Genomic DNA, 27,753 nt, shown 5'->3' on the forward strand with positions numbered 1-27,753 from the left:
TCGCACTGTTCACTGGTTTATTGAGCTGTGGGGAGATCCTTCCCCAAGAGACACCACAGTGTGAAAGGGACGCCGCCGTCCGCCCCATGGGGTCCCCTGTCCATCCCAGCAGTCGGGTCCTTCCTTTGCTCAGGATTCTCAGCGAGTATCCACTGGAAGCAGCTCTCCAAACCTGCCCCCATTTCTTTTCCCCTAATTCTCCTCAAAAAACACAAAATGACAGGGAGCAACCTCGGGAGAGGGTGACTGTGAGCGCAGACTGAGGGTGGTGCACGAGGGGACGGGGGAGTCGGAGCAGAGACTGAGACCGCGTGAGCAGGGAGCGCGAGGACGGCCCGCCAAGCATGCACTGGGCCGAGGGCACGCACGGTGCAGGGCGGGTGCTCGTGCTCTGCTGGAGGAACACGGCGATTTTAAGGTGCAAAGGAAAGAAGGTACACAGGTCCACTGAGGCACACAGGGAAACACACGGATGAACATGACGTGTGCACGTAGGAGAGACGTGGCCCAGCATGCTAGCCACGCTGCACACGCCCACCCAGACACACGAGGGCCAGCCCGTGACCGGGAGAGGGGCACACGCAGCTGTGAGCGCAGGGCGTGTGGGTGAGCACGTGACTGAAGCATGAAGAAAGCACTCAGGGAGAGCACGTGTGACCGGGAGCGTGTGCGTGGGCACAAGCGCGAGACGGGAGCATGCGTGTGTGGCCAGCGCGGGCACGCGGGGCAGGGCAGGGGCAAGTGAGCCTGGCGAGAATGAGTCCCCAGAAGAAGCCAAATTCAGGGGGAACAAAACATGGGCCTGTGTGGAAGCGCAAGGAGGACGGAGAGACTAGGACAGAGAAAAGGAAAGGCCCGGCGGGAAGAGCACTTGTCAGGAGAGCCCCGCTGGGTGGGGCTGGGTGGGGCCCAGTGCGAAGGCGGAGGAGCTGCGGAGGTCAGACAAAGGGGAGAGAAGCGGACAGGAGAGGGGGTGCAGGGAGTGGGCCGCTCCCAACAGAGACAGACCAAACGAGGAAGCAGTGATATAAAATTACATGAATGGACAGAGAGAAAAAGGTCTGTTTCCCAGAGGTATTAGGGGCCCACATAAGCCCAGCACGCACAGATGGACACGTATTTACAAGAGATGGGACTGGACGGCTTGTTCTTCCCCTGGGGACAGGAGCCCCTGCCTCCCGAGTCCCCCACCCTTCCACCTCCCTCTCCCCACCCCCAAAGTGGCTGTCCTCCCTCACCCGCCCCTCACTTGTAAAGCAAATGGACTCGGCTCCCATCACAGCTAAGCCGGTCGGGGGGCTCAGGGGGCCCCCTGGGCAAGCCCCCAGAGGGGTCTGGGGGCGTCGGGGGGTGTCGCCGGGAGCGCAGCTGCTGCCGAGACTGGAGCTGATGGCGCAGTTCGGAGACGCGCTCCTCTTTCTGGAGGAAGAAACAATTGCCAGCGGGAGAAGGGGAGGTTGTGGGGGTGGGGAGGGAAAGAGAGGAAGGGCACAGAAAAACGGGTGGGACACAGGGCAAGTGACAGGGAATTTAAATGAGGAATCAGAACCGAACAAGGAAAGCCAAAGAACGTAATGGGAGCATCAGTGAAAAAAAGAGGTCAGGGAAAGCAGAGGGAATTTTAAAACAAAAGGAGGAAATGGGGAAGGAGCTCCAGTGGCTCACACAGAAATTTATGCCAGCCTGGCTGGACACGCCCCTCTTTGGCACTGCGCCAGCCCCAACCACTGCCTGGGGCCCAGTGGACCCTGTGGGCGCCGGCCACATCCCCTTTGCCGGCGGAACACGTGACATCCAGCTGCTGTGGTGGCTGAACAGCTCACAGCTGCCTTCCCCACTGCCACCCAGCCTCCTGCCTCCCACTCCGCAGCGCCCTCCACCGACCAGGCTGACGCCAGATTGTGCCCGAGACTGAATCCTGCCCCCTGCACTCCCTTCCTTGCAGGCTTTCTCCCGGGACCCTCCTTCCATAAATCATGGGCACCGGGCTTCACAGCTCCCCCGACCCCACCGCCTCACCCTCCACCCCGCCGCACCTCGGCAATGATCTTCTCCAGTTCGCGGTTCTCCTTCTCCAGCAGCCGGGACTTCTCCTCCTCATTGTTGTTGGTGGACGACCCTGTCTTCATGGTGTCCTGCGCCTCAGACTGCCACTCCCCTCGGGTGATCAGCCTGCGCATCTGGGGGCAGAGGGGGGCGTGGGCTGGCCAGCAGGGCCTGTGCCGCGTAGCAGGTGGAGGGTTGGAGGTGGAAGGACGAGTTGGGCCCAAAACAAGGGAGTGAGCGGAGGGGTGGGCAAGGGCGGGGAACAGAGTCGTGCGAGGGCAGCGTGGAGGGCCCATGGGACCTCACCTTGGGCACAAAGAGCACAACCAGAGTAATGTAGGAGGAGAAAACGATGGCAAGAGAGGCAAAGGCGAAGGCTGCGTCCTGCTGGCTGGACAGAATCATGGTGACAGGGGCCGTGATGAGGCACAGGACCTAGAGGGATGGAGCGGGTTAGGGGAGCCTCAGATCTGCAGGCTCAGACGAGATCCAGGGTCTTCTTCCCCCAGAGACAGCCTAGAGGACAGAGTCCTGGTGAACTTTCCATTTGAAAAGAATCCAAATTCTGGATCGTCCTCAAATCCAGATTGAGAAGAATCCCAAATAAACTGCCCCAAACCAGTTCCCAGCCCCAGGTCAACCCCTCCCTCAGGGCGGGGATCCCCAGGATCTGCACACCCCGCCCTCCAAGGGCAGCCCTGGGGAGAGCCAGCAAGAAATCGCCACTCAGAGCCCAGCCAGGAACCAGAACTTTCACTTCTCTGTGTTTCTGCTTCCTCACCTATACAATGAGGTTCCAATACCTGCTTCACTGGCTGCAAGAAGATGAATAATTTAATGTCTGCAGTGGCTTTATAGACTATAACATAAAGTGCTTTATAAATCTGAGGTATTAACAAACTTTCTAAGAATTCCACGAGACTGAGCCCAGATCTAGGGCCTGATTCTTCCCGGTTGCCGTGGTCAGCCCACAGGGTCACTGCCGTGGTCAGCCCACAGGGTCACTGCCGCGGGGCCAGTGCTCACCGCCACGTTGTAGATGGCCATGCCCACAGCTCGGTGGTCATTGATCTTCTCAGTGGACACACTCTTGGTCTCATAAGCAAGAAAGATTCCCAGCAGCAGCAGCAGCCCCTTGTAACCATAGAAAATGCCTAGGGGGGCAGGAAAGGGTCACCTGGGCAACAAGGACCTCTGCGCTCCCCACTCAGTCCTCGTCCTCTCTCTGCCCTTCACCTACTGGTGCTCCACCTCCCAGCTCCACAGGGGGCAGGGGGCTCTCCTCTCCAAGCCAGCCCCTGCGACCCAGCACACCTCGCCTGTGTCGCCCACCCGCTATGTCCACCCACCTTGCCCAGACCCCCGAGCAGCCTCCTAGGATTCACACAGGACGACACGCTTGTAAGCAGCTGTCAGTCAGGCTAGAGCCTGTTGAACAGCTGGGGACGGGCTATCCGGGCCACACACAGCGTCTCACTCCTCACCGTCCAGGTGGGACATTTTGCCATTTGTGGCCATAATCAGGGCAACGCTAATAAGACCGAGTGGGGCCCGAACCCATGACCTCACATCCCCGCTTTTCATCTAGGGAGCTGACCAGACAGATGGCATCAAGGAGGGGCCAACCCCACGCGTCCTTTGCTGAACACAAATTCCTCTTCATCTCTGCTTTGGAGCCTGAGCTCCTCATCACAAAAGAGCAACTCACCTCTATTCTCAGGCAATACCAGTGCAACCACAGAGGGAGACGCTGCAGCTGGGCTGGAAGCCTCTGCCTCCTCTCCCGAACTCGCTGCTGCCCCAGGCCCGCTGCGCCGCCCGCCCCGCCCACCTTCACTGCACCACTGCCCTCCTCTCCCCACGTCCACGCACCGAGCCACGTGTTCATCTTCTTGGAGCTGCAGTGCTCCAGCTGGGGCAGGATAGAGACGTCAATGTCTTCCTTCGGTTCCTCCTTGGCAAACGTCTACGTAAGAAATGGGGCCACAGGACAGATGGCTGCCACCCGCCCCTGCCCTCCTCAACTCTGCTCAGCGCCTGACCCCCACCTGCCCTAGGAGACCCTCGATGCTGATGCCGACTCTCACTCCAGGCCTGGGCACACCTTGGAAGTGCTTGTTCCCCACTTTTCCCGATGCCTGGAAATGCTACAGCCCTCCCGGATCCCACCATTCCCTTTCTTCAGCTGCAGCTAGAGGCCTCTGGCAGGCTCCTTCTAGGAAGGAGAGGACACATCTCCAGTGCTCAGAAGGCGGAGGCCTCTCTCACCAGCAGCTGCATCCCACGAGGCCACACGGCGCCAGGGCCCGGCTGGCCAGTGGGCCCCGCTCAGCCCGATCCCAGCACCTCCTCTCAGCGGTACCTCAATGGTCCGATGCAAAGGATCCACAATCTGCCAGATGGCGAGCGTGAGGACGTCCATGCCCACCAGCAGGCCCACCGTGGCATACAGCTTCCAGGGCTCCAGGGTCTGGGCAAGCACAGGGGCACGGGCACGTCACGGGAAAATCCTCCGAGCCCCAGGAGCCAAGGAGCTGAGGCTGAGGACTGGGAAGCAGCTCACCTTCCTCCACTCCTTCTTTTCCTCCTTCTTTGTGAAGACCGTGTGGACCCACCAGATCTTGGTGAACATGGAGCCGTAGCCCAGACTAAAGCCCAGGCCCAGGAGCCAGAGGCGGGCCTAGAAGCGGGGAGAGAGCGCAGGTGGAGCGGCTGGACGGGCAGAGGCCAGGAGGGAGTGTGGGCCGGGCTGGTGGCAAAGCAGCAGGATGCAGCCGTGGGGGACATGGTGAACGGAGAGGGGAAGGGCAGCGAGGGGGTGTCTCCCCTCCTTCAACAGTTCTTCCTTTCCATCCTCTACTTCTCCACCAGCTGATCTTGCCACAATCACCGGGATTTAGGGCCAAAAACCTCTGACCATTCCCCAGTACCTGTGCGATACAGCCTGAAGTCCCCCGGGTGTGACACAGACCCTCACAATGCGGCCCCACCGGCCTGCCCAGGCTCATCTCCCAGGCCCTCGTGCACCGCACACTCCAGCCGGGCTGAACTACTCGCTTTCTCCTGGCCCACTCTCTTTCGTGTCTTTGCCAGCCACGTGATGCCCGCACGGCCCTGGAGCGACCCTCCTCTGTTTCCCCAGCTGACAGGACTCCATGCATCCTTCCATATTCAAATGCCACCTCTCCTATCGCACTAATCGTCTGCCTCTCCCAGCACACGCTGGCGCCTCCTGATTACTGCATGTGCGTGTGCGTGCAAATGCCACGTGCGTGCAAATGCCGCGTGCGTGCAAATGCCACGTGCGTGCAAATGCCACGTGCGTGCAAATGCCACGTGCGTGCAAATGCCGTGTGCGTGCAAATGCCGTGTGCGTGCAAATGCCACGTGCGTGCAAATGCCGTGTGCATGCAAATGTCACGTGCGTGCAAATGCCGTGTGCGTGCAAATGCCACGTGCGTGCAAATGCCACGGACACAGATGATCGGGGCAGCACAGGGCAGAGGAAAGAGAGAGAGTAAGGATGGGCAGAATCAGGGAAAAGACTGAATGTTTCCCACCAGCGTAATAGAGAACCACTCAAATATCACTGCTGAAGCCAGCCTGTCGCCACAGCCCCAGAACCCTCCGTGTACCAAGAGTCTCGGAGTCCCCCCTCCCTGAGTGGCAGTGGACCCCCTCTCCCGCCCCCGCCCCGTTCACTCTGCTGTCTGTTTAGGTCTCTGCCTCCATCCTTCCAAACCCCCCCAAGGCTGCCGTAGGGGGGTCCACAGTTCCGGTTCTCAGCCCCCACACCACAGACAAGCCCTCATTGTTCAGGGTTTTTTGAGCAGACCCCCTTCCTTTGTCTTCAGCGCCTCCCTCCTTTTCCCTGCAAGGCACGCCATGGCAACGCCGGAACTGACAAGTAAACACAGAATGAAAAAGGTCTGGAGGCACAGAAAGAAGGAACAGAGGCAGAAAGCACAGGGGTGACGCTAGGAGGAAGGAACAGGGACAAGAGGCAGGGAAAGGCGGGACCACACACTGTGGAAGGGGCCCCCGAGGGGGCTGGGAGAGCCGCATCCTGCAAGGCGTGTGCCCACCACCTCCTCACCTGGCAGACGAAGGGGAACTGGTTCCTGCCGATGTGGTAGCCATCCAGGCCAAGGGGGAAGACGGCAGCCAGCGCCAGCGAGCAGCCCACGGCCGTCAGGTTGTTCAGGTTGGGCTGTGAGTTCTGGATATAACTAGGGCAGGGGCGGGAGGGGGAGAGGGAGACAGGATTACCCCTCTTCTTCAGGGAGGCTGGGCTCTCCAAATGCCATGCCACAGCATGACCCCTCCGTAGGGCCACGGCATGACCCCTCCGTAGGGCCACGGCACCAAAGGAAGACGGGACTAGAGAGGGCAGCAGAGCGACCCGGTCACGCAGCTGGGGCTGGGGCTGCAGAGGGACCCCAGCATGGGGCCACCAGGACAGACCTGCCGATGCAGAGCCCAGGACTGTGCGACCTGGCCTCAAAGGTTGTTTTTCCTTTTCTTTTCTGTTTTTCCAGTTAGCTGCTTTGGAGCAGGGGTGGGGGTTATAGCCAGTTCCCCCTTTTCAATCTCAGCAAGTCGGAATGAAAACTTCCATGATACGTGGCATTGGGAGTTACACTGGTTTCATTCCCCATCCCTCAAGGGGCACAGTCGTTATTTTGGACAGGCAGGCGGCATAAGGGAAAGTCAGAAGAGAAACTTACCGCACATGTGAGTTGTAGATGTTAAAGGACAGACAGACAACAGCTAGGACAATGCCCAGGCTGGAGAGAACCGAGACGGAGATAAAGAGTTTCTGTGACAGGAAGCGGAATGTCTTGATGACCAGGGTCTGGTCAGCTGGGGGGGACCCTCCTGCATGGCACAGGGGAGGACGAGGGGAGGGGACAAGAGAAAGGAAGAGGACAAAGGCATGAAGGTGGGACGGGAGAGAGGGGCGAAGGACTAAGCTGCTGATGGGCTCCGTCCCTGGCTGAGGACACGAGGCCCTGAGTGCACGGAACAGGGGCTGCAGGCGGGAGCTCGCTGACGCCAGGGCCCTCGGGAAGCATCGGAAGGCGACGAGAGGCTGGCGTGAGCTCCGGCCGGAGGCTGGGAAAGGGTTAGGGCGTGTCCCCACAGTTGTCTTTTTTGTTATTGTTTGTTCTTTCTGCCTTCCTGTCTTTCTTGCAGAAAAGGAAAATGAGAGGGGGAAGAAAGAGACAGCTGAGAAATAAATTTAATAAGGTCTCCTATAACCTGACTCAAAGGCTTCAAAAGATAATCACAGAATCATAAAGCTAAAGGGCCCTCAAAGTCTCAGGTGTGGTCTCCAAACCCTATGCAAAAAACCCGAAAACCAAGAACACTGATCTGAGATTTTAACCCTGGCAGGGTGATATTCCCAAAGGTGTTTTTCAGTTATTATTAAGTGGAAGTTCAAATTTGTTAGAGTTCACGAAAATAACTAATTTCAATTTGCTTAGTTTAAAAAAAGGGGGGCAATTGAGGCCACGCGGCAGCGTTTACAGCAGCACGGAACACTGTCCTAAATTCACATCTAAAAAGAACTGCAAGACTCCAGCAGTGCTGGGAATGACTAGATTTCCGCTGGGGAGGCAGACGCAGCTGTCGGCGACGCTGGGCCTCCCCCCGCCCTCAAGGAGCTATCCTCTCTTTGCCAGGGGGCCCTTCCTGTTGCCCACCCTCACTCTCTCCCGTTTCCTATCACTTAGGCCACCAAGTGCACAAAGAGCGATTGCTACTTTCCCTCTTTAAAAAGCACATTGTAGCAGATGGCAATTATATGAGGTTTTGCATCCTTCCCTACGGTTTAAGCAACCGTTTTCCTGAGGAAGACAGACAGAGGCAGCTCTAGGCTTGAAGTAGCTGGTTCAGATGTATCCAGGCACCAGGACATCTGGGAAACCCAAATGGAGTTTCTATTTCCCGCCCTCTGCCCACCCCCCGCCTCTAATCCCAGTTATCGCAGCAATGTACTATTAAAAATAGTACTGCCCCCCACCCATTCCCTCCCAACACACCAGTCTCCCCTGCCCACGTCTTGGAAGCTGTAGCCACTCTCAACCCTTTGCCCTGGCCCGGCTCCCAGCCACATTCCAACCTCACGGCCCCCACCTCCAGCCTCATTCAAACGCACGACTCTTCCTAGATTGTTCAGAGGGCTGAAGGAAAATGCAGACAAGATCCACTTACCAATCCACTTATCCGTTCTAGACCAGGAGAGGTCATCCTTGGTGCTGTCATAGTAGCCAATCTTCTTGTAGCTGCCACCTGGGCAGACAACAGAAGTGACCACAGGCAGCCGAAGAGCCGATCCTAGCCAGGCATGCGCAGCTTCCCACTTCCCTAGAGCTGCTTTCCACGGCTGAATCTGATTTCGTCTTCACCTGAGCCCCTAACCCACGCTTGGACGGACCTAGGGGTCTCCTGATCAGCGACCTGACTCCAAAGCCACATAAGGCGGTTCCCAAGGCAACTCGGGTAAATAAGAATATCTTGTACGTTTAAAACCCTTCCACGAGAAGCCGCACAGTACGTCTGCCACCTATTCTACTTCCTCGCGCCTCTTTCGGCGAGACGTCTCTCGCTTTGATTCTGGCTTCTTAAGCTTTCAACATCTTTCTGGTTATCTTCCTTCTCATGATGGACAGGATCTATTTTCCCAGTGGCTTTCATTTTACCTTTAGAAATTTCCCTTCCGTTGGCTTGGGTTCTAATTCCTTGGATAAGTTACATCTGCCTCTTAAAGAGCCACCAAGTAAAATTCACTCACTTCTAAGATTTCTGTTCTAGAACTGTCCCAGTTACCATAACTTTTCCTTCAAAAGCCAACTCACACCCTTTCACCATGGCTGAAGTCCATTTCCTCTTGTTCTGGATACAAAGAAGAGCCGAGAGGATGTGGGAGGTGGGGAGAGGGGAAGAAAGAAACTTTTCACAGGTGGCCAAGAAATGGCTTTTTTGGCCACGCCGTAAAAGGCTGAGAGTGTCGTAGAGTTGAAAAATTAACTCATGGAAGTTCTGCAAATACGTAAGTGTGCAAAATTATAAGAAAATGCAATCTAGGCAGGGTGCTGTGGCTCACACCTATAATCCCAGCACTTTGGAAGGCCAAGGTAGGAGGATCGTTTGAGGCCAGGAGCTCAAGACCAGTCTGGGCAACATAGTGAGACCTCCATCTCAACAAAAAATTTAAAAAAATAAACAGGTGTGGTGGTGCACACCTATAGTCCCAGGTACTCAGGAGGCTGAGGCAGGAAGATCTCTTGAGCCCAGGAGTTCGAGGCTGCAGTGAGTTATGATTGTGCCACTGCACTCCAGTGTGGGTAAAAGAGCAGGACCCTCTCTCCAAAAAAAATTTTTAAATATACATACGATCTAGAAAAGCCACTCTCTACCTACTACAAATGAATCAGAAATGATAGTTTACATGGCAAGGAAATTCAATGGATTCCCTTAAAAAATAGCAGGTTTCCTAGATACAGCTTTCCATGAGTCTAACTGACAGGTCATCGACCCCTCAACCCAAGCCACCAAAGGGAAAGTTCTGAAATTGAAATAGAAGCCACTGGGAATGACAGTGGCTGTTTTTAATCTGCATGCCCCTTTTCAAGAACACAGCCAGTGTGATCCAATCTAAGCTTTTTATTAGTATTATTTAAAAGCACAATGAACACCGTTAAAACAGAAGGGCAGGAGGGGGGCGCCAAGGCAATTCTCGCTGTCTCCGGCGTCCTCCCCCAGGCGCCGTCTGGCCCACCCCCAGCCTAAGCCGCACCTCCCCTCCCGTCCCCTCCTGCCACCGCACTCACCCTGCAGCTGCTCAATGAGCGTCCACGCCATCCGGGAGCCGCTGGCATCAAACACCACGTGGCCCTGAGGGAGGGGAGCGTGGCGGAAGGCAGAGGGACAGAAGCAGAAGTGAAGAACATCAGGGACTCTTTGAATCCCTCTGCGTTTGATGTACCTGAGCCTCTGAATGCTATTTATGGCGTCCGCCTGCATATAGGACACACCCCAGATGCCCATACCCTAGATTTTAGAAACAACATTCTTTGGAGAAGCTTCCCCATGAGATCTGAATGGGAAAAAGCCCCAGACAGAGCACCAGCAGACCTGGCTTCCGGCCGTGTGGCCTGAGCAAGTCACCAAATCCCTCTGGGCACTAATTCTCCCACTTTAAAAGCAATAAGCAGATAATATTCCAGACTGTTTCCTCTTTTAAAATCTTACGATTCCCCTCTGACTCATATATGCCTGAACTGGTTTGACAAGCAATGAGGGGAGGGGCTGAAAGAAATGGAATGCATCATTGTTTCCCTTCTAGCCTTTAATGTGCTTGTCTGGTTTGGGGATCCCTACGCCCTGGTCTGAGGGCATTATTGAGAGAAGTGACAAGAAAGACAATGTGTGCGTGCAGGAGGAGAGGGCTCTCTCTGAAGGGGCCTTTCTCCATGGCAAGACGAGGGACCGCAAAGGAAGTTGCGGCGACTCACAGAGACACCCTCAAAGGACGAGGAGTTCATTGCCCGGTAGATCTGGTCAGTGATGGTCTGGTTGTTGTAGTTGAAGTCCTCCAGGCGCACTCCGGACCGGCCACCCGCTCCAGATGTCTTGTTCAGGGCCAGCGCCAAGGCCCAGATGGCATCGTAGGCCAGCGGTGCCTCCTGGAAGCCTCCTGTCTCCTCAGGGTGTCTTTTCAGGCGCTTGGTTAGTTTCTCCACAAATTCCTGGGAGGTCTTGAAAGGGAAGAACAGGAGGAGAGAACTGGAATGTGCGTCGGGGAGGGGCGGGGGGGGAGGTACAATCCAATTCTGGCTCAAACACTGAGACTTGAGTGGATGGTGTGTGTTCATGTTGTCAGATTGAACATACATATGTTCAAAATCTTTATCCCCGTGTGTCTGCCTAGACTGGAAGCCACTAGAGTAGAGCCGGGATTAGCTGGGTCCAATGGCCTCAGCGTGCACAGCTGCGAGCTCAGAACCACAAACAGGAGTTCGACGCATACACACTTTGGGTAATGAAAGGCAAAGGACAGAAAGCAGAGGCAGAGCAAAGGAAGGGACGCGGATGTTCCAACGAAGGGCTGCGACGCCAATGTTCTCATCCTTCAGACTTTCTCAACAGACTTGGTCCAGGATCTAACGTTCCTGCAATTCTGAAAGGTCCTAGAAAAGGTGACACCACGGCCTTTCTCACTGCTTATCAACCAGGCAGATTGTCCTTGGGTGTGCTAACTTCCTGTCATCCTGCGCTTTCAGTCCGCTGCCTCTTGGAGGGTTTTCAGAAGACTGAGAACTACAGAAATATTCTTCATATTTTTGAAGTCCGTTATTCAATCCTACTCACCCCTCCCAACACTCAACCTTCTTTTTTCAAGACAGTGAAAAAGAATTATGGTTCCTTTAACTCTCCCCTGAAACGGGTCAAAAGCCCTGACTTTGTGTACCTGGCAGTAAACTTCTTTGGCTAAAGCACTGTAGGTAAATCACTTAACCTCTTGGAACTTCCCTCTACATAATGGAGAAAATCACATTTTTCCTTCCTCACCTCCCAAAACCACACAAGGAAAGACTCAGCGACTACTTCTTGGCAAAGCACAAGTGACACACAGGGGCACTGCACAGACAGGGGTTTGGGTTTGGAATGTATTAGCGCACACACCCGCATGAAAGCAGTGGATGAATGAAGAATAGACAAATATCTTTGTCTCCAATGCCCTGTCCACTTTTCTCTCTATTCAGCTTTCCGGAGAGAAGGAGGGTGGGAGACGCAAAGGACAGGGGCAGGCAGTGCAGTGCAAACAGTCTGGGTTGTGCGGACACACAGGCCTGGGCTCTACCACCCTCGAGCAGGACCGAGTTCCACTCTTCCTTTAGGCAGTAGCATCTAGCACAGTGCCCAGCCCACAGTGCACAAACAGTAAATGTCCACCGGACAGAGCAACGAAAACACTCTGTATAGCACTGTGATGGCAGATGCATGGCAGCATGCGTTTGTCCAAACCCATGGAATATACAACACAGAGGCTGAACTCTAATGTCAACTACAGACCTGGGGTGACTCTGACGTACCAGCGTAGGCCCGTCACTGTAGCAAAGGTGCCCTCTGGAGGGGGTGCTGATGGGGAAGGATGTGCACGTGGGGTATATCGGAAACCTCTGTACCTTCCTCTCAATTGTGCTGTGAACCTAAAACTGCTCTTAAAAAAAGTATTTCTTATAAAAAGTCTATTGGATGGATGAATTTTAATTCTAATTAATTCACTTACCTGCTAGGAAATCTCAGACAAAAATAGGACTACTACTACCTTAAAGTGTTAGTATAAGGATGAAACAAGAACATGTATAAAATGCTGGGTATAAGGTAAATTACATTTTCTCTTTGTAAATTTCCCTGTCTCGACCTCATCTTTGTAACTAACACTCAGATCTACCACATAATCTCAATATTCCAAATCTGTGTCTCCAACTGACTCTAAAGGATGTGTAACTGCATGATCAATAATTTCAAATTCAAAATATCCAAGACAAAGTTCAATTTTTCCTCATCTCTGAATACTTCCCAGTACATGAGATTGAAACCTTGGAATCACATTAGATCTTTCAATTCTCCAAGTCCTCTTAATTCTTTTATTGAAATGCTTCATTAATATCACCCCTCCCTGCACAGAATAATGACGATGATGACAATGGCTAACATTTATATTGTTTTTACTATATGTCAGGCACTTTTTAAAGGTATGTATATTGACGTATTTAATCCTCAGACAATCCAATGATGTATAGACTACATATTACTAACCCCATTTTAGAGATAAGAAAAGTGCGGCACAGAAAAGTCATATAACTGGCACAAAGTTACAGTGCTGGTGAGCCGCAGCGCTGGGATTCAAACGCGCGCAGTCTGCACCGAAGTCCACACTCTCACCAGCCGCCCTGCACTCCTCCGACGTGGACAGGCACCTGCCGCCGCACACACAGCAGCCAGACTGACTGACTGAGCAGTCCTTTGGCTTCCGGGTCCACCCAATCTTCAGTTCAAAGTAAACACTGCTCCAAAACCCACCCAGATGGGAAGGGATTAATCCGCTCGGCGTGCTGCCACCCCTGCCCCGGTCCTCACACTGCCTGTGCACTCCCGGTCACTGCCACTGAAACACCTGGCCACTGGGGGCACCTCTGCCCCCCACGACTGAAATTATGAAAAAACAATCTTTCTCCCTTGAGACAGCAGAGATATGGTTATAAATTTTCAAAGAGAAATTTTACTAGGCAGGAAAACTGAACAACAAAAATCCCACAACCCATAGAAATTAATGAATTAACCAAATGCAAATGTATGATCCTAATTTTTTCAACGGCCCTGTCTGGCTGTCGCTATATGTGAGAATGGATGCTGAACAGCAATCTAAAATGTACACCCTGAGCTTTGTCGTTTGTATCGGACCCAGGTCTGACGGAAGCTCTACCCCAATCAGGAGTTACTCAAAACCGTATCACCAGACACGCCACCTCTCACCTCCCCTCCAGCCCACTGCTATAGTTCTCCTAAGCCACTCTCACTCCCCACTTCCACATACGGCCCCCAAAGATTTTTTCTCTCAACCAGCTTCTCGGTCTCTGCATTATTGGCATTTTGGGCAGGACAGCTCTTTCTTGGCAGGGGCTGTCCTGTGCATTGTAGGATATCTAGAAGCGTCACTGGCCTCTACCCATTAGGTATCAGGAACATCTATCCCTCCCCACACTACCACTGCCAGTGGTGACAACCAGAAATGTCTCCAGACCTTGCAGCCTCTGGTTGAAAACCACTGCCCTGACTAATAGTTCTCAAGGTGTGATACTTAGACCAGTAGTATCAGCATCCCCAGAACTTGCTAGAAATGTAAATTCTCAGGCCCTACCCCAGATCTACTGAATCAGAACTTTCAAGGGAAGGGCCCAGTAACCTGTGTACTAACTGCCTTTCCAGGTGGTTCTGATGACAGTAAAGTTTGAGAACTACTGGTCTAAACATAATGCCATTGTCAGAGAGCAAAGGCAACTCTGCTTCTCTTCTAAGTCTCCACAGCTCTGGCCCTCTAGGTCTTGGTGCTGCTTGATTCATTTATAATCTCTTCCCTAGACAGTTGCTAAGCCTGCTGCAATCCTCTATTGGAAAATCTTGGCTTCTCCACCCGGCATTTTAGGCTGGGTGTCACTAGAAACCCTATGGCCTCCAAGGCAGACACTACCTTTCTCTAGAGACTGAGAGCCAGACAGAGACCCTCCAGGTCATCCTGCTCCAAAGCTCAGGTGTCCCTCTACAGTCCCAACCGCTCCACTTTCTGTCGGGCTCCTCCAGTCCCTTGCCATGGGACAGAAGCCATGACCGGCAGGTCCTGGGCTCAGGGCACCAACAGCCTTCCTGGCTTTGGCAGCCAGCTCCACTACCTCCCCAGGTTCTTGAGGATGACTCGCCTCTCAGGTACGCTCCAGGGCAGTGACCTTCCAGAATCTTTTCATTGTGTTTTTCAGCTAAGAGACCGTAAGCACAGAGTCCCCTTAGAATCACAGACAGGACAGTGTCTGTGATCAGAGTCCACATGGCTGCTGATCTTCATCAGGATCCAACACCAGAACCAACTTCCCGAATCTTATTCCTCCCTTGCTCAAAAACTGCCACTGGCTAAAAAGTGTTAGCAGATAAAAGTACAAACTTTTTAGTCAGGCTCCACGGTTCTCCGTGAGCAGTGATGAGGCAGAGCAGTTTGGAGTTAGATTTAACTAGGATTCCATTCCAGCTGGACCACTCGGTAGCTGCATGACCTGAGACATTAAACCTCTCTGAGTCTATAAAATGTAAATGATAAATCTACACACAGTATTGCTGTTAGGATCACTGAATCACATATCTGAGACATTTTTCAATAAGCTATTTGGGAGCTTTACAACCATTAACTCACCCCAGCACGCTCTCCAAAGCAGGTTTGCACTTGGGGTCATAAGCAGACACACAGGTTCCCCTTTCAAGCCCGCCCAAGATCCCTGGACTCTTTAAGATGCAGTGCTGGGCAAGGAAGGAACCACCTCTCCACGCCCACCCTTATCTGCAGGGCTGCCCCGGCCCACCCAAACCAGAGGATGCGCCTTCCAGCTCCAAATCTGTCCTGAACCAGTGGTCTGGGGCTAAATGATTTCAAAGTCCCTGCTACATCTAAAATTCTAAAAAAGGAATCAGTAAAAGAAAGCATCAGGATCCAAACTAATTGTGTATCAGTCACGAGTGAATATTAAGCAACTCTGAAGTATAACGTAAGCCACCAAGAAAATAAAACACATTTCTGCCAGTGCTCCCATAAAGGTGTGCTTGCAAATACAAGCAGCAGCGTTATCATTAACGCCTCTTCCTCATGTGACTTCTCACCAACAGCTCCTCATCTCCATGGTAACAGCCCTGCCACTCATCAGGAACCCACTGAACATACCACTCCATCGTTGTTCTCTCTCTGCTGCCGAAGGAAGTCACAGCAGAGCACAGGAAACACGACGCACGTAAGCTCAGAGTGGGGCACGGCCCCTCCCCTCCTCTATGTCCCAACTCCACACCCTCTCTCCTCCCCTTCCCTGAGATGTTCCTTAGGTCCCCCCAACTCTCCCGGGTCCCAGCCTCCAAGCCCCCACGCCCTCACCATGTTGGAGATACTGCGGGTATTGGCAGGGTTCAGCATGACAATCTCGGTGGTGATGTGCCCCTCCACCGCCTGGGTCATCTCGTCCACTGTGCAGTTGATAGACGGGTCATAGATCTTGAACCAGTTGTCAGCGTACCACCCGATGAGGAACCAAACGTACTTCTTCCCGAAGAGACGCTCCTTGTACACCTAAACACAGAGACCAGGAGGGCCGAGTTTTTGTTCTGTTTTGTTTTTTTGTCTTATCTCACTTGACACTATTCAGCCTCTTGGGAATCAGGGAAGAACAGCAGAGCTATTAATAAAAAGTGGAATCTACAAGTCTTGTGAGTGGTAGGAAAAGCTCAACAATTCCTCTCTCTCAGCTCCTCCCCACCCCACTAAGTGGCCTTTTCCAGCCAGTCAGGAAGGATGGAATTCACAGGCTCCTTGGGAAACACAAAGCGGTAGGAAAATGAGATCCGAGAAAGTATCACGCACGTGCATGTGTGTGTGCATATGTGTGTGTGTGTGTGTGTGCGTGTGTGAGTTTGTGTGTGCGCATGTGTGAGTGTGCATTTGTGAGTGTGTGTGCATGTGTGTGCGTGTGTGAGTGTATGTGTGTGCATGCATGTGTGAGTGTGCATTTGTGAGCGTGCGTGCGTGTGTGTGTGTGTGTGTGCAAGAGTGTGTGTGCGTGTCTGTGTGAGTGTGCATTTGTGAGTGTGTGTGTGTGTGTGTGAGTGCAGATAAGGGATGGAGTCAGGGCCAACGGACAGGGACACGGTATCCGTCGTCACCCCAGATCACTTGCTATCTACTTGAGCAGAGATGCAGAGAGGAGATCCCGGGAGAAAACCGAGGAAGGGCACCCGCCCGGCCCCAACTCCCTCTTCAGATCCCAACCCCACCTCACAAAACACTTTCCGGGCTTCAGTCTCATAGAAAAGTCCCACGATGATTCGGGCATCCTGGCGCTACAGAAGGGAGAGGGAAACAGAGCTGCTGAGGGGCTGAGCCCAGCGCCTTCTCAGCTTCAGTTTCCCACCCAAAGTGCTCGGTGAAGGACAGGGTTCAAAGGATAGTAGACAAATGTCAACCGGACCATGGAGCCAAACTTCCCGGGGTCGCTGCTGCCTCACAGAATCAAAACTCCCCCCACCTGGCTCTCCTCTCCAGCCAACCACCGCCCTCCACCCCGCCCTCTGCAAAGGACGCCCACCATGCCCGGCTGTCCCACCTTAAGGTTTTTGACAGGCACAGCTGGATCTGAGAAGAAACTCTGGCGGAAAGTAATCTCGATCCCAGCCTCCTTCACTCGTTCCTCCAGGTCGTCCAGAGTCTTGGGTGGGAATGAGAAATACGCAGGAAAATGTGGAGTGCAGGATGGAGCAAAGACCAGAGGTAGCTGGTGATTACGGAGCAATACCCAGAGCGAAGGAGCAGCCATCCTGAACCTTCCCTCCACAGCTGCTGCCCACATGGAGGGGAGAGTTGAAAGAGCCTCAGGATGCGGCTTACAAGTGGGAAGGAGCACGGTGAGCCCCTCTGTGGGTCTGTGTCCCAGGGAGCCACCCCATTCAGCCCACTCCTATCACTGACAGCAGAATGGGGGAAAGGAAAACAGAGGAACCAGGAGAGGACCAGGCAGGGACTGGTACAGACAGGATAATATCAACCTCAAGAAGCAAGTGGGCAGACAGACAAAAGCATCAGAGAAGAATGGTCTGAATCACTGGGAGAAAGTGGGGGAGGATTAAGGAGCCACTGAACATAGAGTGGATAGAGGCCCCACAGAACGGAATACAAGGGAGGGAGCAGACTGCCTTCTTCAGATGCAGGGCTGGGCCTTTCCTCCACCACCACACATCTTCCCCTCCCCTTCAACCTCTGCTGCCTGCTGGCATCTCTCTCTCAGCGTCAGCTACCAGACCCATGCAGGTGTCCGTCTGTCCCTCTCTCCCCTTGACTCCGCTTCCTCTCTCTCCTCTCTCTTCTCCTTCCCCCTTCTCTCTCTCTCTCTCTCTCTCTCTCCCTCCTCTCCGTTTCTGCCCCATACCCACTGGCTCCATCCCCTCTGTTCCCATTCACACCCACCCACCACCCCCCTGAGCACCTCTGGAATCGCTGCCTTCCTGGATTCCTATCTCATATCCCTCCCCTCTCTTCCCTCAACTTGGCTTGAACCTGCTTTAACAGAACTGAGTCATTTTTGGCCTATCTGTCTGTGGAACAGAGCAGCAAAGGAGAAAAAAAAATCACAAAATCAAGAAGATGGAGAGGATCCCAAAAACTCACCTCGTTCATCCCCCTGGCTGCAGAAAGAACATACACTTAGCCCCTTGGAGTGTGTTCTCCTTTGATAAAGGACCAAGATCTTCCCCCAGAATGAGTCTGTGCCCTGTCCCCCCCACCGTAGGAGTTCGAACGGATGCGCCCCCTGCCCTTTGCCCAGTCCCTCCTCACCGAAGTGAAGACCTCCGTGGTCTGCTGGATGGTGGCAATCTTCTTCCAGCCCCACTTCTCAAAGAGCTTCACACGGGTGGGGTTGTGCAGTGTGGCCGATGGATGCGTTCGGAAGAATGTGGGGAAACGCTGCCGGTTCGACAGGGCTGGTGAGCTGGAGCCGTAGGAAAGCTAGGAGGGCAGGCAGAGTGCAGCGGGATTTGCACATCCTGGACTCCACTGAGAGTGGCTAATAGTTCCTTTAACCCTCTCCCTGCCTCCAAACTTCCCCACCTCTGGTCTGCTCCAGAAAAAGTGATTCTCAAAGGCCCACATGCTCCTTACAATCAGAATGTTCTTCCACTGATCTAACTCCAACTCCTTCCAAAGAAGGAGGTCAGCTGCGGCACTGCCGGGCCACTGTTGCTAGGACACTTGGCAGCTCAGGCCTGCAGAGGACTCTGAACCTTGGAAGCAGATCCTCCACAGTCCTCTTAATCCCAGTTCCCCCCCTTTCCTTCAGGCGACCCCACCTTCTCACCCCCACAGCCTGCTTACCACAATGAGGTTCCACATCCTGGCAGCCTCGGCCACCAGCGTGGACACAGAGCTGCAGCCAGGCATAAGGATGATTTTGATCGGGTCGTTGTAGAGCAGCTCATACAGGTACTTGGTGGCTTGGCCTGGGTCACACTGAACAGGGGGGAGGGGTGAGGGCAGGCTCTCCTAGGGCCCCCGCCCTGCCTGTATTTCCCATTCTTTTCTCTTCTCAAACTAGTTCCTTTCTCAGTTACTCATTTGCATTATTATTACTATTTTTCTCTCCTTCCTGACATCGCTTCCTGCCAAGTGTCTTTTTCTTTCCTTCTTTTTCATTAAGCTCCCTTCTCTGCCTTCCAGCTGGTGCCTTACCCACATCCTCTCCTGCACACCTTCCGTGGCGCTAATGCACACGCTGCCTTCGCTCCTTTCAGCTCACCCTTGGACATCCCCAAGCCCCTCTTACCCCTGGTGCCCAACTCCTTACTCCATATTTCTATCCATTTGTGGGTAGAAAAGAGTTTGTAGGAATATGAGTAAACTCTCCCCCTGTCCCCAGACAGCATGCTCAAAGCCCTATTATGAAAATTCCTCCCTCACCTCTGCCAAGCTCCCTCTCCCCACCTTCCATTTGTTTCCTCCCTCTTCTCTTTCCAGGGCTAGTGATAAGTAAACAAGAGAGAACAGGAACAAGACCACCAGGGGGTCCAGCTCCTGATCCATCCCCTCCCGCTGGGCGCTGACATTTGACAGGTCCATTAGAAAAAACACTCAGAGGTGCAAGTGGGGAAGAATGTAGGATGAGGAAGGAAAGGGGGAGAGTGAGTAGAATGGAACTCTCAAGAAACCAGATGATTTTAGGGGTGCCTGAAAGAGAGACTCTTCGGAGCTGGGGAAAGTAAACAATGCAGAAAGCTAGAGAGAAGGAGGAGAGGAGGGGAAGAGGGGAGGAAGAGCCAGCCATGGGTCTCCCACTGCCAGTTCCCCTCCTGCTGATAGGTGACATTTCAGAAGCTGCTGGAGCCCCAAAGCAAGTGCAGGAGAAATGGCAGCCAGTGGGGAGCCAGGGCACAGGGGACCCAGGAGGCAGGGGGTCTAGGGAGGCTGCCGTGAGGGAGGGGGCGGGTAGAAAGGAAATAAAGAAAGCCCCCCAGAGCCTGCTCACCTCCCCCTGCGGCCTGACATTTGGGACACTGTGGGAAGCTGGAGAAGGGGGAGCCAGGGGAAGCTGGCGGAACCAACACTCACCCCCAACTCTCCGCTGCCCAGCCCACCCCTGCCTCCTGCCAAGGGCAGTGCTCAACGGCATTCTGCAGGTTTCTCTTTATGCCTCCCACCTGTGCCTCTGTATTTCTCTACCTTCTCAGGTCCCACCTTCCTGCGCTCTCCCAGCATCTAGTACTCCAGATCCTGCCCCAGCTTCTCCCAAGGCCCCTCCATGCCCCTCCACTGCTCACCTAAAGAAAAGGTTAATGGGAACAATGAGGACGTGCCAGAACACACAAGACACATATAAACAGGGCAATGCGTGCCCCCAACGTCTCTTCTAGTTTCCTCATTTCTTCTCTACCTTTTCCTACAACCCTACCCCTTCCACACCCTATTCCCCACTGCGGATTCTCTCCCCTCCCCAGTGAACTTCCTCTGCTCTCCTCCCTCTCCTTTGCTCTTACAAGGATCTGGATTTGCAAGCAGGAAAGGACAGTTCCAGTTGACACATTCCAGTTCTCTGCCTTCCCACCCCACCCCACCCCCTACTGCCTCTGCTACCGTCTCCAGCTCCCTCCTCCCAGGTCCCCCATCTGCTCCCCAGCACCTCAGGGACTCACCTGTCATGGTGGATGAGTCTGAGCTCACAGCCAGGGCTCCCCTCTCTGTGTTCCCCATCCTAAAGCCTGCACCCATCCCTCCCTGTCCTCACCCCACACGCCCACCCCACATAGCCAATTCTCTGTCTTGTCTCAAGCTTGACCCCTCCACCGGATCTGACCCTTTATTTCTCTTCCTGCCTCCCCTACCCTAACACCTAATTATTTTCCTGTACCCTGCTGCTCTTCCCATAGGCACCCTGGGGTTAGCTACAGCTCAGGCATCCACCAGGACAGGATTCCTGTTGGTAAACATGCAGATACTCAGGATTCATCCCTGACCAAGGAGTTAGAATCCATTTTAAACAAACTCCTGTGGTGTCTTATGCACGCTGAAGCTTGAGAACCACTGAGATGGCAGCAGTCAGAAGGGACGAGAGGCTCTCTCCAAGCTCCTGACGCCCCTGCTCTCTTCTCTCCAAGCACCTGCCTTCAGCCCCACTTCTGCCCCCATCACATGCCTGTCTCTAGGTGTGTATTGATGTTCTAAACAATCTACATTCTAAGTCCACCCCAGGTATAGGATCACCAGATCCTCACCTGCTGTACTCTGTGTCACCCTGGCCCAATCCCTTAAGCCCGTGGGGCCACATGTCAGAGAAGATAAATCTGAGGAGGTCCCAGATCTCCTTTTCCCCGTGTCACATTCTTCCCCATGCCCCCAATTATTCCTGTAGGGGAGAGGGGCGGGAAAAGAATCTCATATAAACCATCACCCTAAAACCCCTGGACCTAAATTTTTCTCCCTTCCCCCCTGCCCCCCTCCCTAACCCTACGTCCCATTCTCCTTCTCACATCCTAAAGGCCACAATTAGGAAAGGGAAGATAAAGTCGGAACCCAACTTCCCCAGCATGTCCCAGCTTCTCTCACTGGCCCCACTCTTCCCTCTTCCCCACTCCCCAGCTCCCCACAACTGCCATTCTTTTCGGTTCTTCTTCTCCCAGTATCCTGAGTCTTCCTGGTCCCCATGCTATTGTGGGGGCTCCAGTGTAGACCCTAATCCAACCTCTTGACCATCAAACACCACATGCCATATATTCCCACAGCCCAGGAATCCTCAGTGGGGCTGGGACTAGAGGGATGAGAAGGAGCCGGGAAGGGCTCACAGCTGCCTTGCTGTTTGTTGTGATAAACAAACTAGAGCTCTCAAGTCCCTCAACGTTTTCCTGATTCTGCCCCTATTCCTTCCAGTCCCAACCTACGCCAAGATTTACCTTGTTGCCATGGTAAAGGTAAACCCCTGATCCAGCTTCCCACTTCTGACAATCCCTCCACCCCCCAACCCACCCCAGGGTTAGCTGACTCCCCCGGAGGATCAGGATCGGCTCCTACCCTAAACCCCTCACCTAAATCCATCACCGGTTTCCCCAAGCCCCAGGCACTTCCATGAGTCTCCTGCAGCGGGGCAGAAGGGGCTGCCTAGCAGCGTGACTAACCTTCCTGAACCTCTGGACCCTCAGCTTGAACCTCCAGCCCCTGCGACTCTCCCCAAGCTCCTGCACCCCCAGCCCATCCCTGCTAGTCACACATGGGAGGGGTCTGCCTCGCAATCCCACAGGCGACTCAGACTGAGGCCCACGTAGCTGGCTGGCCCCCTGCCCCCCAAGCCCCCACCTCCCCCCCACTCCCATGTCCAGGGCTACCTTGCTGTCGTGGTGGATGAGCTTGAGCTCATAGTCCGGCAGGATGTCCCTGCGGCTATTCACGTCCTCCAGCGCCATCTCCACCGCGGGCTGGCAGGCCTGGCCCCCTGGCCAGCCCCCGCTCATGGGAAACAGCGCCCCGATGTACACTGCGCGCCGTTCTGAGGAGGGGTGCGGGGGGACCCGCGGGTGAGGCCGCGGAAGATGGGGGGAGTGGGAGGCCCACGCCGGAGCCACCCCTGCCGCCATCACCACCAGAAGCGGCAGTGGCCACCCCACCCGGGGAGAGGGGGCCCCCGGACCCATGGCTGGGGGCAGGGGTAGCTGCTTGGGGAGGCGGAGGCGCTCAAGGGGGACACTTTTCCTGGGGAGGGCTGCTGAGGGGGTGTCGCGGAGGCGCCTCCATCCCTGGTTTTGTGGGGAGGAGGGGGCTAGGGCCCCAGAGAAGCAGGCAAGGTTGGCTTCCTCCGGCCCCCGCGGCTCCCGCCACCGCCACCGCCACCGCCACCGCCACCGCGGACTCTCCTCGCGGACTGACTGACCGACGGAGGGGAGGAGGAGGAGGGAGCTGTGGGGCCGGGAGGGGGCTCTGACGTCACGGGCGGCGGGCGCAGGGGGCGGGGCGGGAAGGGGAGCGGCGGGAGGAAGGGGGCGGGGCGGGAGGAAGGGGGCGGGGCGGGAGGCTGCCACCTCGCCGAGCGGAGGGATCGGGAAAGGGTCCCGCCTCGGGGGCCGAGAGGAGAGGGCCGGGCGGGGCGTGCCGAGGCGGGCGGGCTGGGGAGGCTGCGGCTCTGAAGAGCGAGGGGCGGAGGAGGGGAGGAGAGTGGGGCGAGACGAGGGGCTGGCGCCGGAGGTCTGGAAGGGGGCGGGAGGAGATGGCTGGAGGTGGGAACGGATTTGGAGACGAGCTGGGTACAGGCGGGTGGGACGGACGAGCGGGGAGTGAAGGCGGGGTGGGGGGAGCAGCGGCCGGGTAGGAAAAGACCGAGGAAGGGGCGGGAGGACGGCGATCGAAGGGGAGGATGTGCAGAAGAGCGAAGGGAGGACTGCGATCGAAGGGGAGGATGTGGAGAAGAGCGAAGGGGGAGCGTGAGAGGCCTGCCCGGGCTGAGGTGCGGGGTCCGCCGGGTGAAATCCCAGGAGGGGCTGGCAGAGCTTCCCGAGAGGCCGGAAGGAAGCCCCGGCAGGACGCCCGGCAGGAGGCGCAGCTCGGGGCTCCGGCGCGGTGCCGCCCCCTGCAGGGGCTCTGCCTTTTGGCAGCGGGCGGAGTCCGGCAGGGGGTGGCACCGAGGGCAGCGCAGCCAAGCAGGGACAGGGGAGGGACCGCGGCCGCGGAAAACCGAGACTGGAGGCAGGAAACAGGTAGGGAGAAAAGGGGACGGTCGCAAACCTGGGTAAGTGGGGGGGAAGTGGGAAAAGGTCGACACCCCATGGCCTAAGGGCAGAATTTCTGGGGGTGGAGGGTGCAGAGTGAAGGGGGAGGAGATGCAGTGCACGCGATAACGGTGTCTCATCTCACCTGAGTGTGGCGTTCGATTCACTGGCAGCAGGAAAGACGGGGATCAGAGAAGAGTTACCACTGGTGCCCAGCTTCCCTGGCCTGATCCCCAGCCCCCTCCCACACCTGTCCATGCCGAAGACCGGGAGAGCAGAAGCCTGCGTTTCTGAGGGGAGGGTGCCTGAGGATAAGAGCAAGGTGGGGCTGGGGGTCAGGACTTGATTTTCTTCTTTTATTTTTCAGAGGATAACAGATTTTGAGACAGGAGTGCCAACAGCAAAGGCAGGGGCAAATCTAGTATTGTGGTGCCTGAATGTTATAAAATTGGGGGGAGGTCTTTAAGAAAAAATATTACACATACAATTGTCTTTAAGCAATTGCTGTTAAAAGTCTTATTTTTGCAATTATTACCAAAACCTATTACCATTTGAACAAATTATCGGAGCCCTCTACGTTACTAGAGCACAGGAAGAGGGTCAGTAGGTGAGGCACCTTGAAGCTTTGGTTTCATTGGCTTCATAGTAAATGCACCCCTGATGGGACTCCCAGTTTCCTGAGTGGGATAGTCAACTGGAAGCAGAATAGCTGAGTTACAGAAGGAAATTCAGGCCAAAGGATCTTGAAAGAGTCTACAAGGGTAGAGGAAGTATGAGGCACAGGAATGGGATGCCTGCATCCCAGGAGAGGTGACTGCAGAGGGAGAGTTTGGTGCCCAGAGGAAGAAGTTTGCAGAACTAGATAGCAAAAAAGTGGTAGACAGACACAACACCAATCCCTTAGGGAATTATGGCAGTAGTCTGGGGAGGTACAGAAAAGAACTGTTCTCCCACCCCACCCCACCCCCCCGGGGTTGTCCTTAATGTTCTGATAATTCTGCCCCCAATTTTAATTCTTTTACCCTGATATGTTTCCAGTCCCAGATCTCCTCTTATCAGTTTTTCTAAATACAATGTATGATGTACATCTGAGGCTTTAAAATAAATCAATTATATAATGAATGGTGAGGGATCAATTCTTGAAAGTTCTAAGTTTAGAGAAAGGGAATGAGTCTAGGGAAAATTGGAGCATCTAAACCTTAAGAAGGTAAGGGAGGGTAAGATCCATAAAGGAAAAGAGAAAAGGTGAGGCTAAGAATTGGGGGCAGAGAGAAGATATGAAAAAAGGTAAAGGAAGGAAACCCCCAACGTTCGAAAAGCGGATATGGGGACTGCAGGAAGAAGTGTGAGGCAGGTAGATGGAAGGAAGGATTGGGCTGTCACTCCCACCTTTCCAAGGCCATCCCCCATTTTTATATCACCCAATCCTTTCCCACCATCCATTCCCACCCAACTCCCATCCTTGCACAAGCGTCCTCATCAGCTGTGTGCAGGCAGCTGTTCCCCTCACCCTGGCAGTGGGGCTTGGGGGTGCTCCACTGGCCCTGACTACAGATGCTCCGGGCGCTGCCCACCAGATGGAAGTCAGGGTCACATCGGAAATCCACCCGGGCTCCGTCCAGAGCTGGGAGGTCCCCACCCGTCAGGAAAACCTTTCCATTTTCCAGGGTCAAGTAAGACTTAGAGCAGATTCGGACTGTGGAAAGACAGGACAAGAAGAGAGGCGAGTTGGAGAAGGCTCCTTCTCCTCACAGAGCAAGGGGATCAAGTTTGGGCTTGGAGCCACAGGCATCCTGCTCTACAGAAAATCACGTGTAAAAAGGATTTGCCTCCCTACCTTCCATTCCTCCCTTTACTCTGAAAGCATCCACACATTCCCAAAAGAAAAAACATTTCCATTGTAGGAACCCAAGATGGGGCTATAAGCACACAAAATGGGATCTCTTCAAACTCAGCTACAGGGGGCGGCTCTCTGGCTTTGAAATGTGTAGATGTATATAACTTTGGATAGACAATCAGATTTGCTTTTCTTATAGTTGGCTTATATTAATATTAAACTGGCTTTTGTTTCTGCCTCTGGGTTGGAGACAGAGGTATTCAAAAATGTGATGAAATCATTTTAGAATTTTTTGGCATAATCTACCACTAATGATCCTCAAAGAGAATAGCTCACATGATGAATAATCAAAGTTACTTTATCCAATGCTCAGTGGCCTAATGAAATGTGCAGGCTGCTAGCTCTATCACCTGCACTGCACACAGCCAAATCCCTCGCACATAGTAGTCACTCAACAAACGTGTTTGTGAATTTGGTTGCAGTGGATTTAAAGTGCTGACTTTGCAAGCCGTGATGCCAACTTTGAGGCAGGAAAAGGAACGGCCTTGCGGAGGGAGGGGCTTCCCGAGGCTACTCACCGCAGCGGCTGGGTGTGTCCATATCTGTCCAGGAGCCGTTGGCCAGGCACTTTCGGACCTTGGGCCCCACCACCTCGCGCTCCCCCCGGCACACATACTCAATCTCATAGTCCACAGGCAGGAAGTTGATAGCCTTCACCTGGTCCCGAGTCAGGCCCCGGTACCTGATGCCCCCTTCCCAGGGCGGGTGTATGATCTGGCAACCTGAGGGAGGGCGGGACGCAGACTCAGAGGAATGGTGGGAAAGAGGAAAAGGACTGGGAGCGGGAGGCAGGGGAGAGCAGGGCGTGGTCCGTGGGCAGGCTGGGGACAGAGAAGGGATGGGTACTGGCGGGTGGGAGTGGGGACAGGTACAGAACCTTGGGCTAAAGGCCAGAGAGAGTAAAGGGCCAGGGCTAAAGCTGATGACAGAACCCACAAGTGCGGAGGGAAGCGTGCTGGTCAGGGTAATGAAGAAAAGTAAGAAATTGTGAAGGGTATATATGTGGGTGGAGCTTGGTTCAAAAAAGGGACTAAATGAGATATTCGAGTTCAATTCGGAGGAGAAGTGGGGGGGCTTATAAGACCATCTGGACAACAAAGCGGGACCAAGGAAAGGGAGGAATTGAGGTAGTAATGTGGGGCCAGGAAAGGGAGTTGGGCCGAGAAAATACCGCACGGAAAGGCGGTGTAGCGTAACGTGGGCAGAGAAAAGGGGCTCTGGGTAGTAATGTGGGGTGACAGAAGGAGGTCAGGAGTAGTAAAGTGGTGCCGAGCACAGGCGGTGGCCAGGCCGGGACGCCAAGCAGGGCTGACGAGACAGTGATGAGGACCAGAAATGAGATGCAGGGACAGGGTGGAGGAGGGCCCGAGGTCGCCAGACAAGGGTGCACCTTCCGAAGTGGCGTTGGGGGCCTGCGCCCCGCCTGCGCCCGGGGGGCGGAGGAAGAGTGGCGCCAGCAGCAGCAGCAGCAGCATCTGAGTGAGAGGCGGCGGTGAGGACCGGACCGAGCTCCGCCGGCGCGGCCCGGACCCGGAGGCGGCCCGGCCTCCCTCCGGTCACCTCGCAGGCTCGGACCCGGCTCAGCTCGGGGACCGGGCGAGCGCCCCGCGGAGGAGGCGGGGGCGGAGCCCCGCGCGGGGTGCGGGGAGAGGAGGAGAGAAAGCCTGTCCCCACCCTCCTCCTGCCTCCCTCGGCCCCCCACCCTCCCGGGGCTCCACCTCTCACCGCCTCCTCTCCCGCGGCCCCCGCGGCTCGCCGGAGCCCGGCTTACCCACGCTCCGGCGATCGGCCGCCCCAACGCTCCCCGACTCCATGCCAGCCGTTCCTGCCCTCCCCCAGCCCCGCTTCCCCGGCTCGGCCCCGCGCCCGCCGGCCGGCCGGCCCCCGCGGGCCCCTCTCCAAGCCCCGCTTGCCCCGGGCCCTGGCTCTTACCTCGGCGCGCCTGCCCAGCTCCCCGGCTCTCCCGGGCCTCAAGGCCCCAGGCCCGGCCGCTCCTCCCCGCGCCCCCTCCCTTCTCCTCCACCTTTCCCCTCCGCCCGTCCCTCCTCCCCTGGAATCCGGGCTCCAGCCCGGCCAGGGTCTCTCCCCTCCTCTCTGGCTTCCCCAAACCCCACCCCAGTCTCTCCTTCCCCGGGGCGGCGGCGGCCACGGGAACGGGGAGCCGGGAGGGAAGGAGGCGGCGCCGGGGACCGGGGAAAGCTCCGGGTGGAGGGAAGAAGGCGGGTGCAGGGGAAGACAGGGCGGGGGGGAAAGAG

General features: G+C 55.1%; 1 protein-coding gene across 2 annotated transcripts; it reads right to left on the bottom strand.

Annotated features, from left to right (window-relative positions):
• GABBR1 (gamma-aminobutyric acid type B receptor subunit 1) lies at positions 1 to 27,753 on the bottom strand. 2 transcript variants are annotated; one of them, XM_069488433.1, is made up of 23 exons: positions 27,431 to 27,753; positions 26,889 to 26,973; positions 26,017 to 26,220; positions 25,112 to 25,297; positions 23,747 to 23,767; positions 22,228 to 22,388; positions 18,734 to 18,868; positions 18,197 to 18,367; positions 16,971 to 17,072; positions 16,642 to 16,707; positions 15,749 to 15,940; positions 10,569 to 10,811; positions 9,885 to 9,948; positions 8,266 to 8,343; positions 6,774 to 6,924; positions 6,143 to 6,275; positions 4,610 to 4,726; positions 4,409 to 4,516; positions 3,919 to 4,012; positions 3,073 to 3,200; positions 2,353 to 2,481; positions 2,037 to 2,180; positions 1 to 1,419 (listed from the first exon to the last, which is right to left on the bottom strand). In XM_069488433.1, the coding sequence occupies exons 2-23, from the start codon at positions 26,971 to 26,973 to the stop codon at positions 1,246 to 1,248; spliced, it is 2,886 nt and encodes a 961-aa protein (XP_069344534.1). In that variant the 5' UTR covers positions 27,431 to 27,753; the 3' UTR covers positions 1 to 1,245. The 2 variants fall into 2 exon arrangements, with proteins under 2 accessions (XP_069344534.1, XP_069344535.1); XM_069488434.1 differs by lacking the exons at positions 22,228 to 22,388; positions 23,747 to 23,767; positions 25,112 to 25,297; ... (1 more) ...; positions 26,889 to 26,973; positions 27,431 to 27,753 and adding an exon at positions 20,090 to 20,421.

This window comes from Eulemur rufifrons, chromosome 15, assembly GCF_041146395.1.
Source record: "Eulemur rufifrons isolate Redbay chromosome 15, OSU_ERuf_1, whole genome shotgun sequence".
NCBI classification, from domain to species: domain Eukaryota; kingdom Metazoa; phylum Chordata; class Mammalia; order Primates; family Lemuridae; genus Eulemur; species Eulemur rufifrons.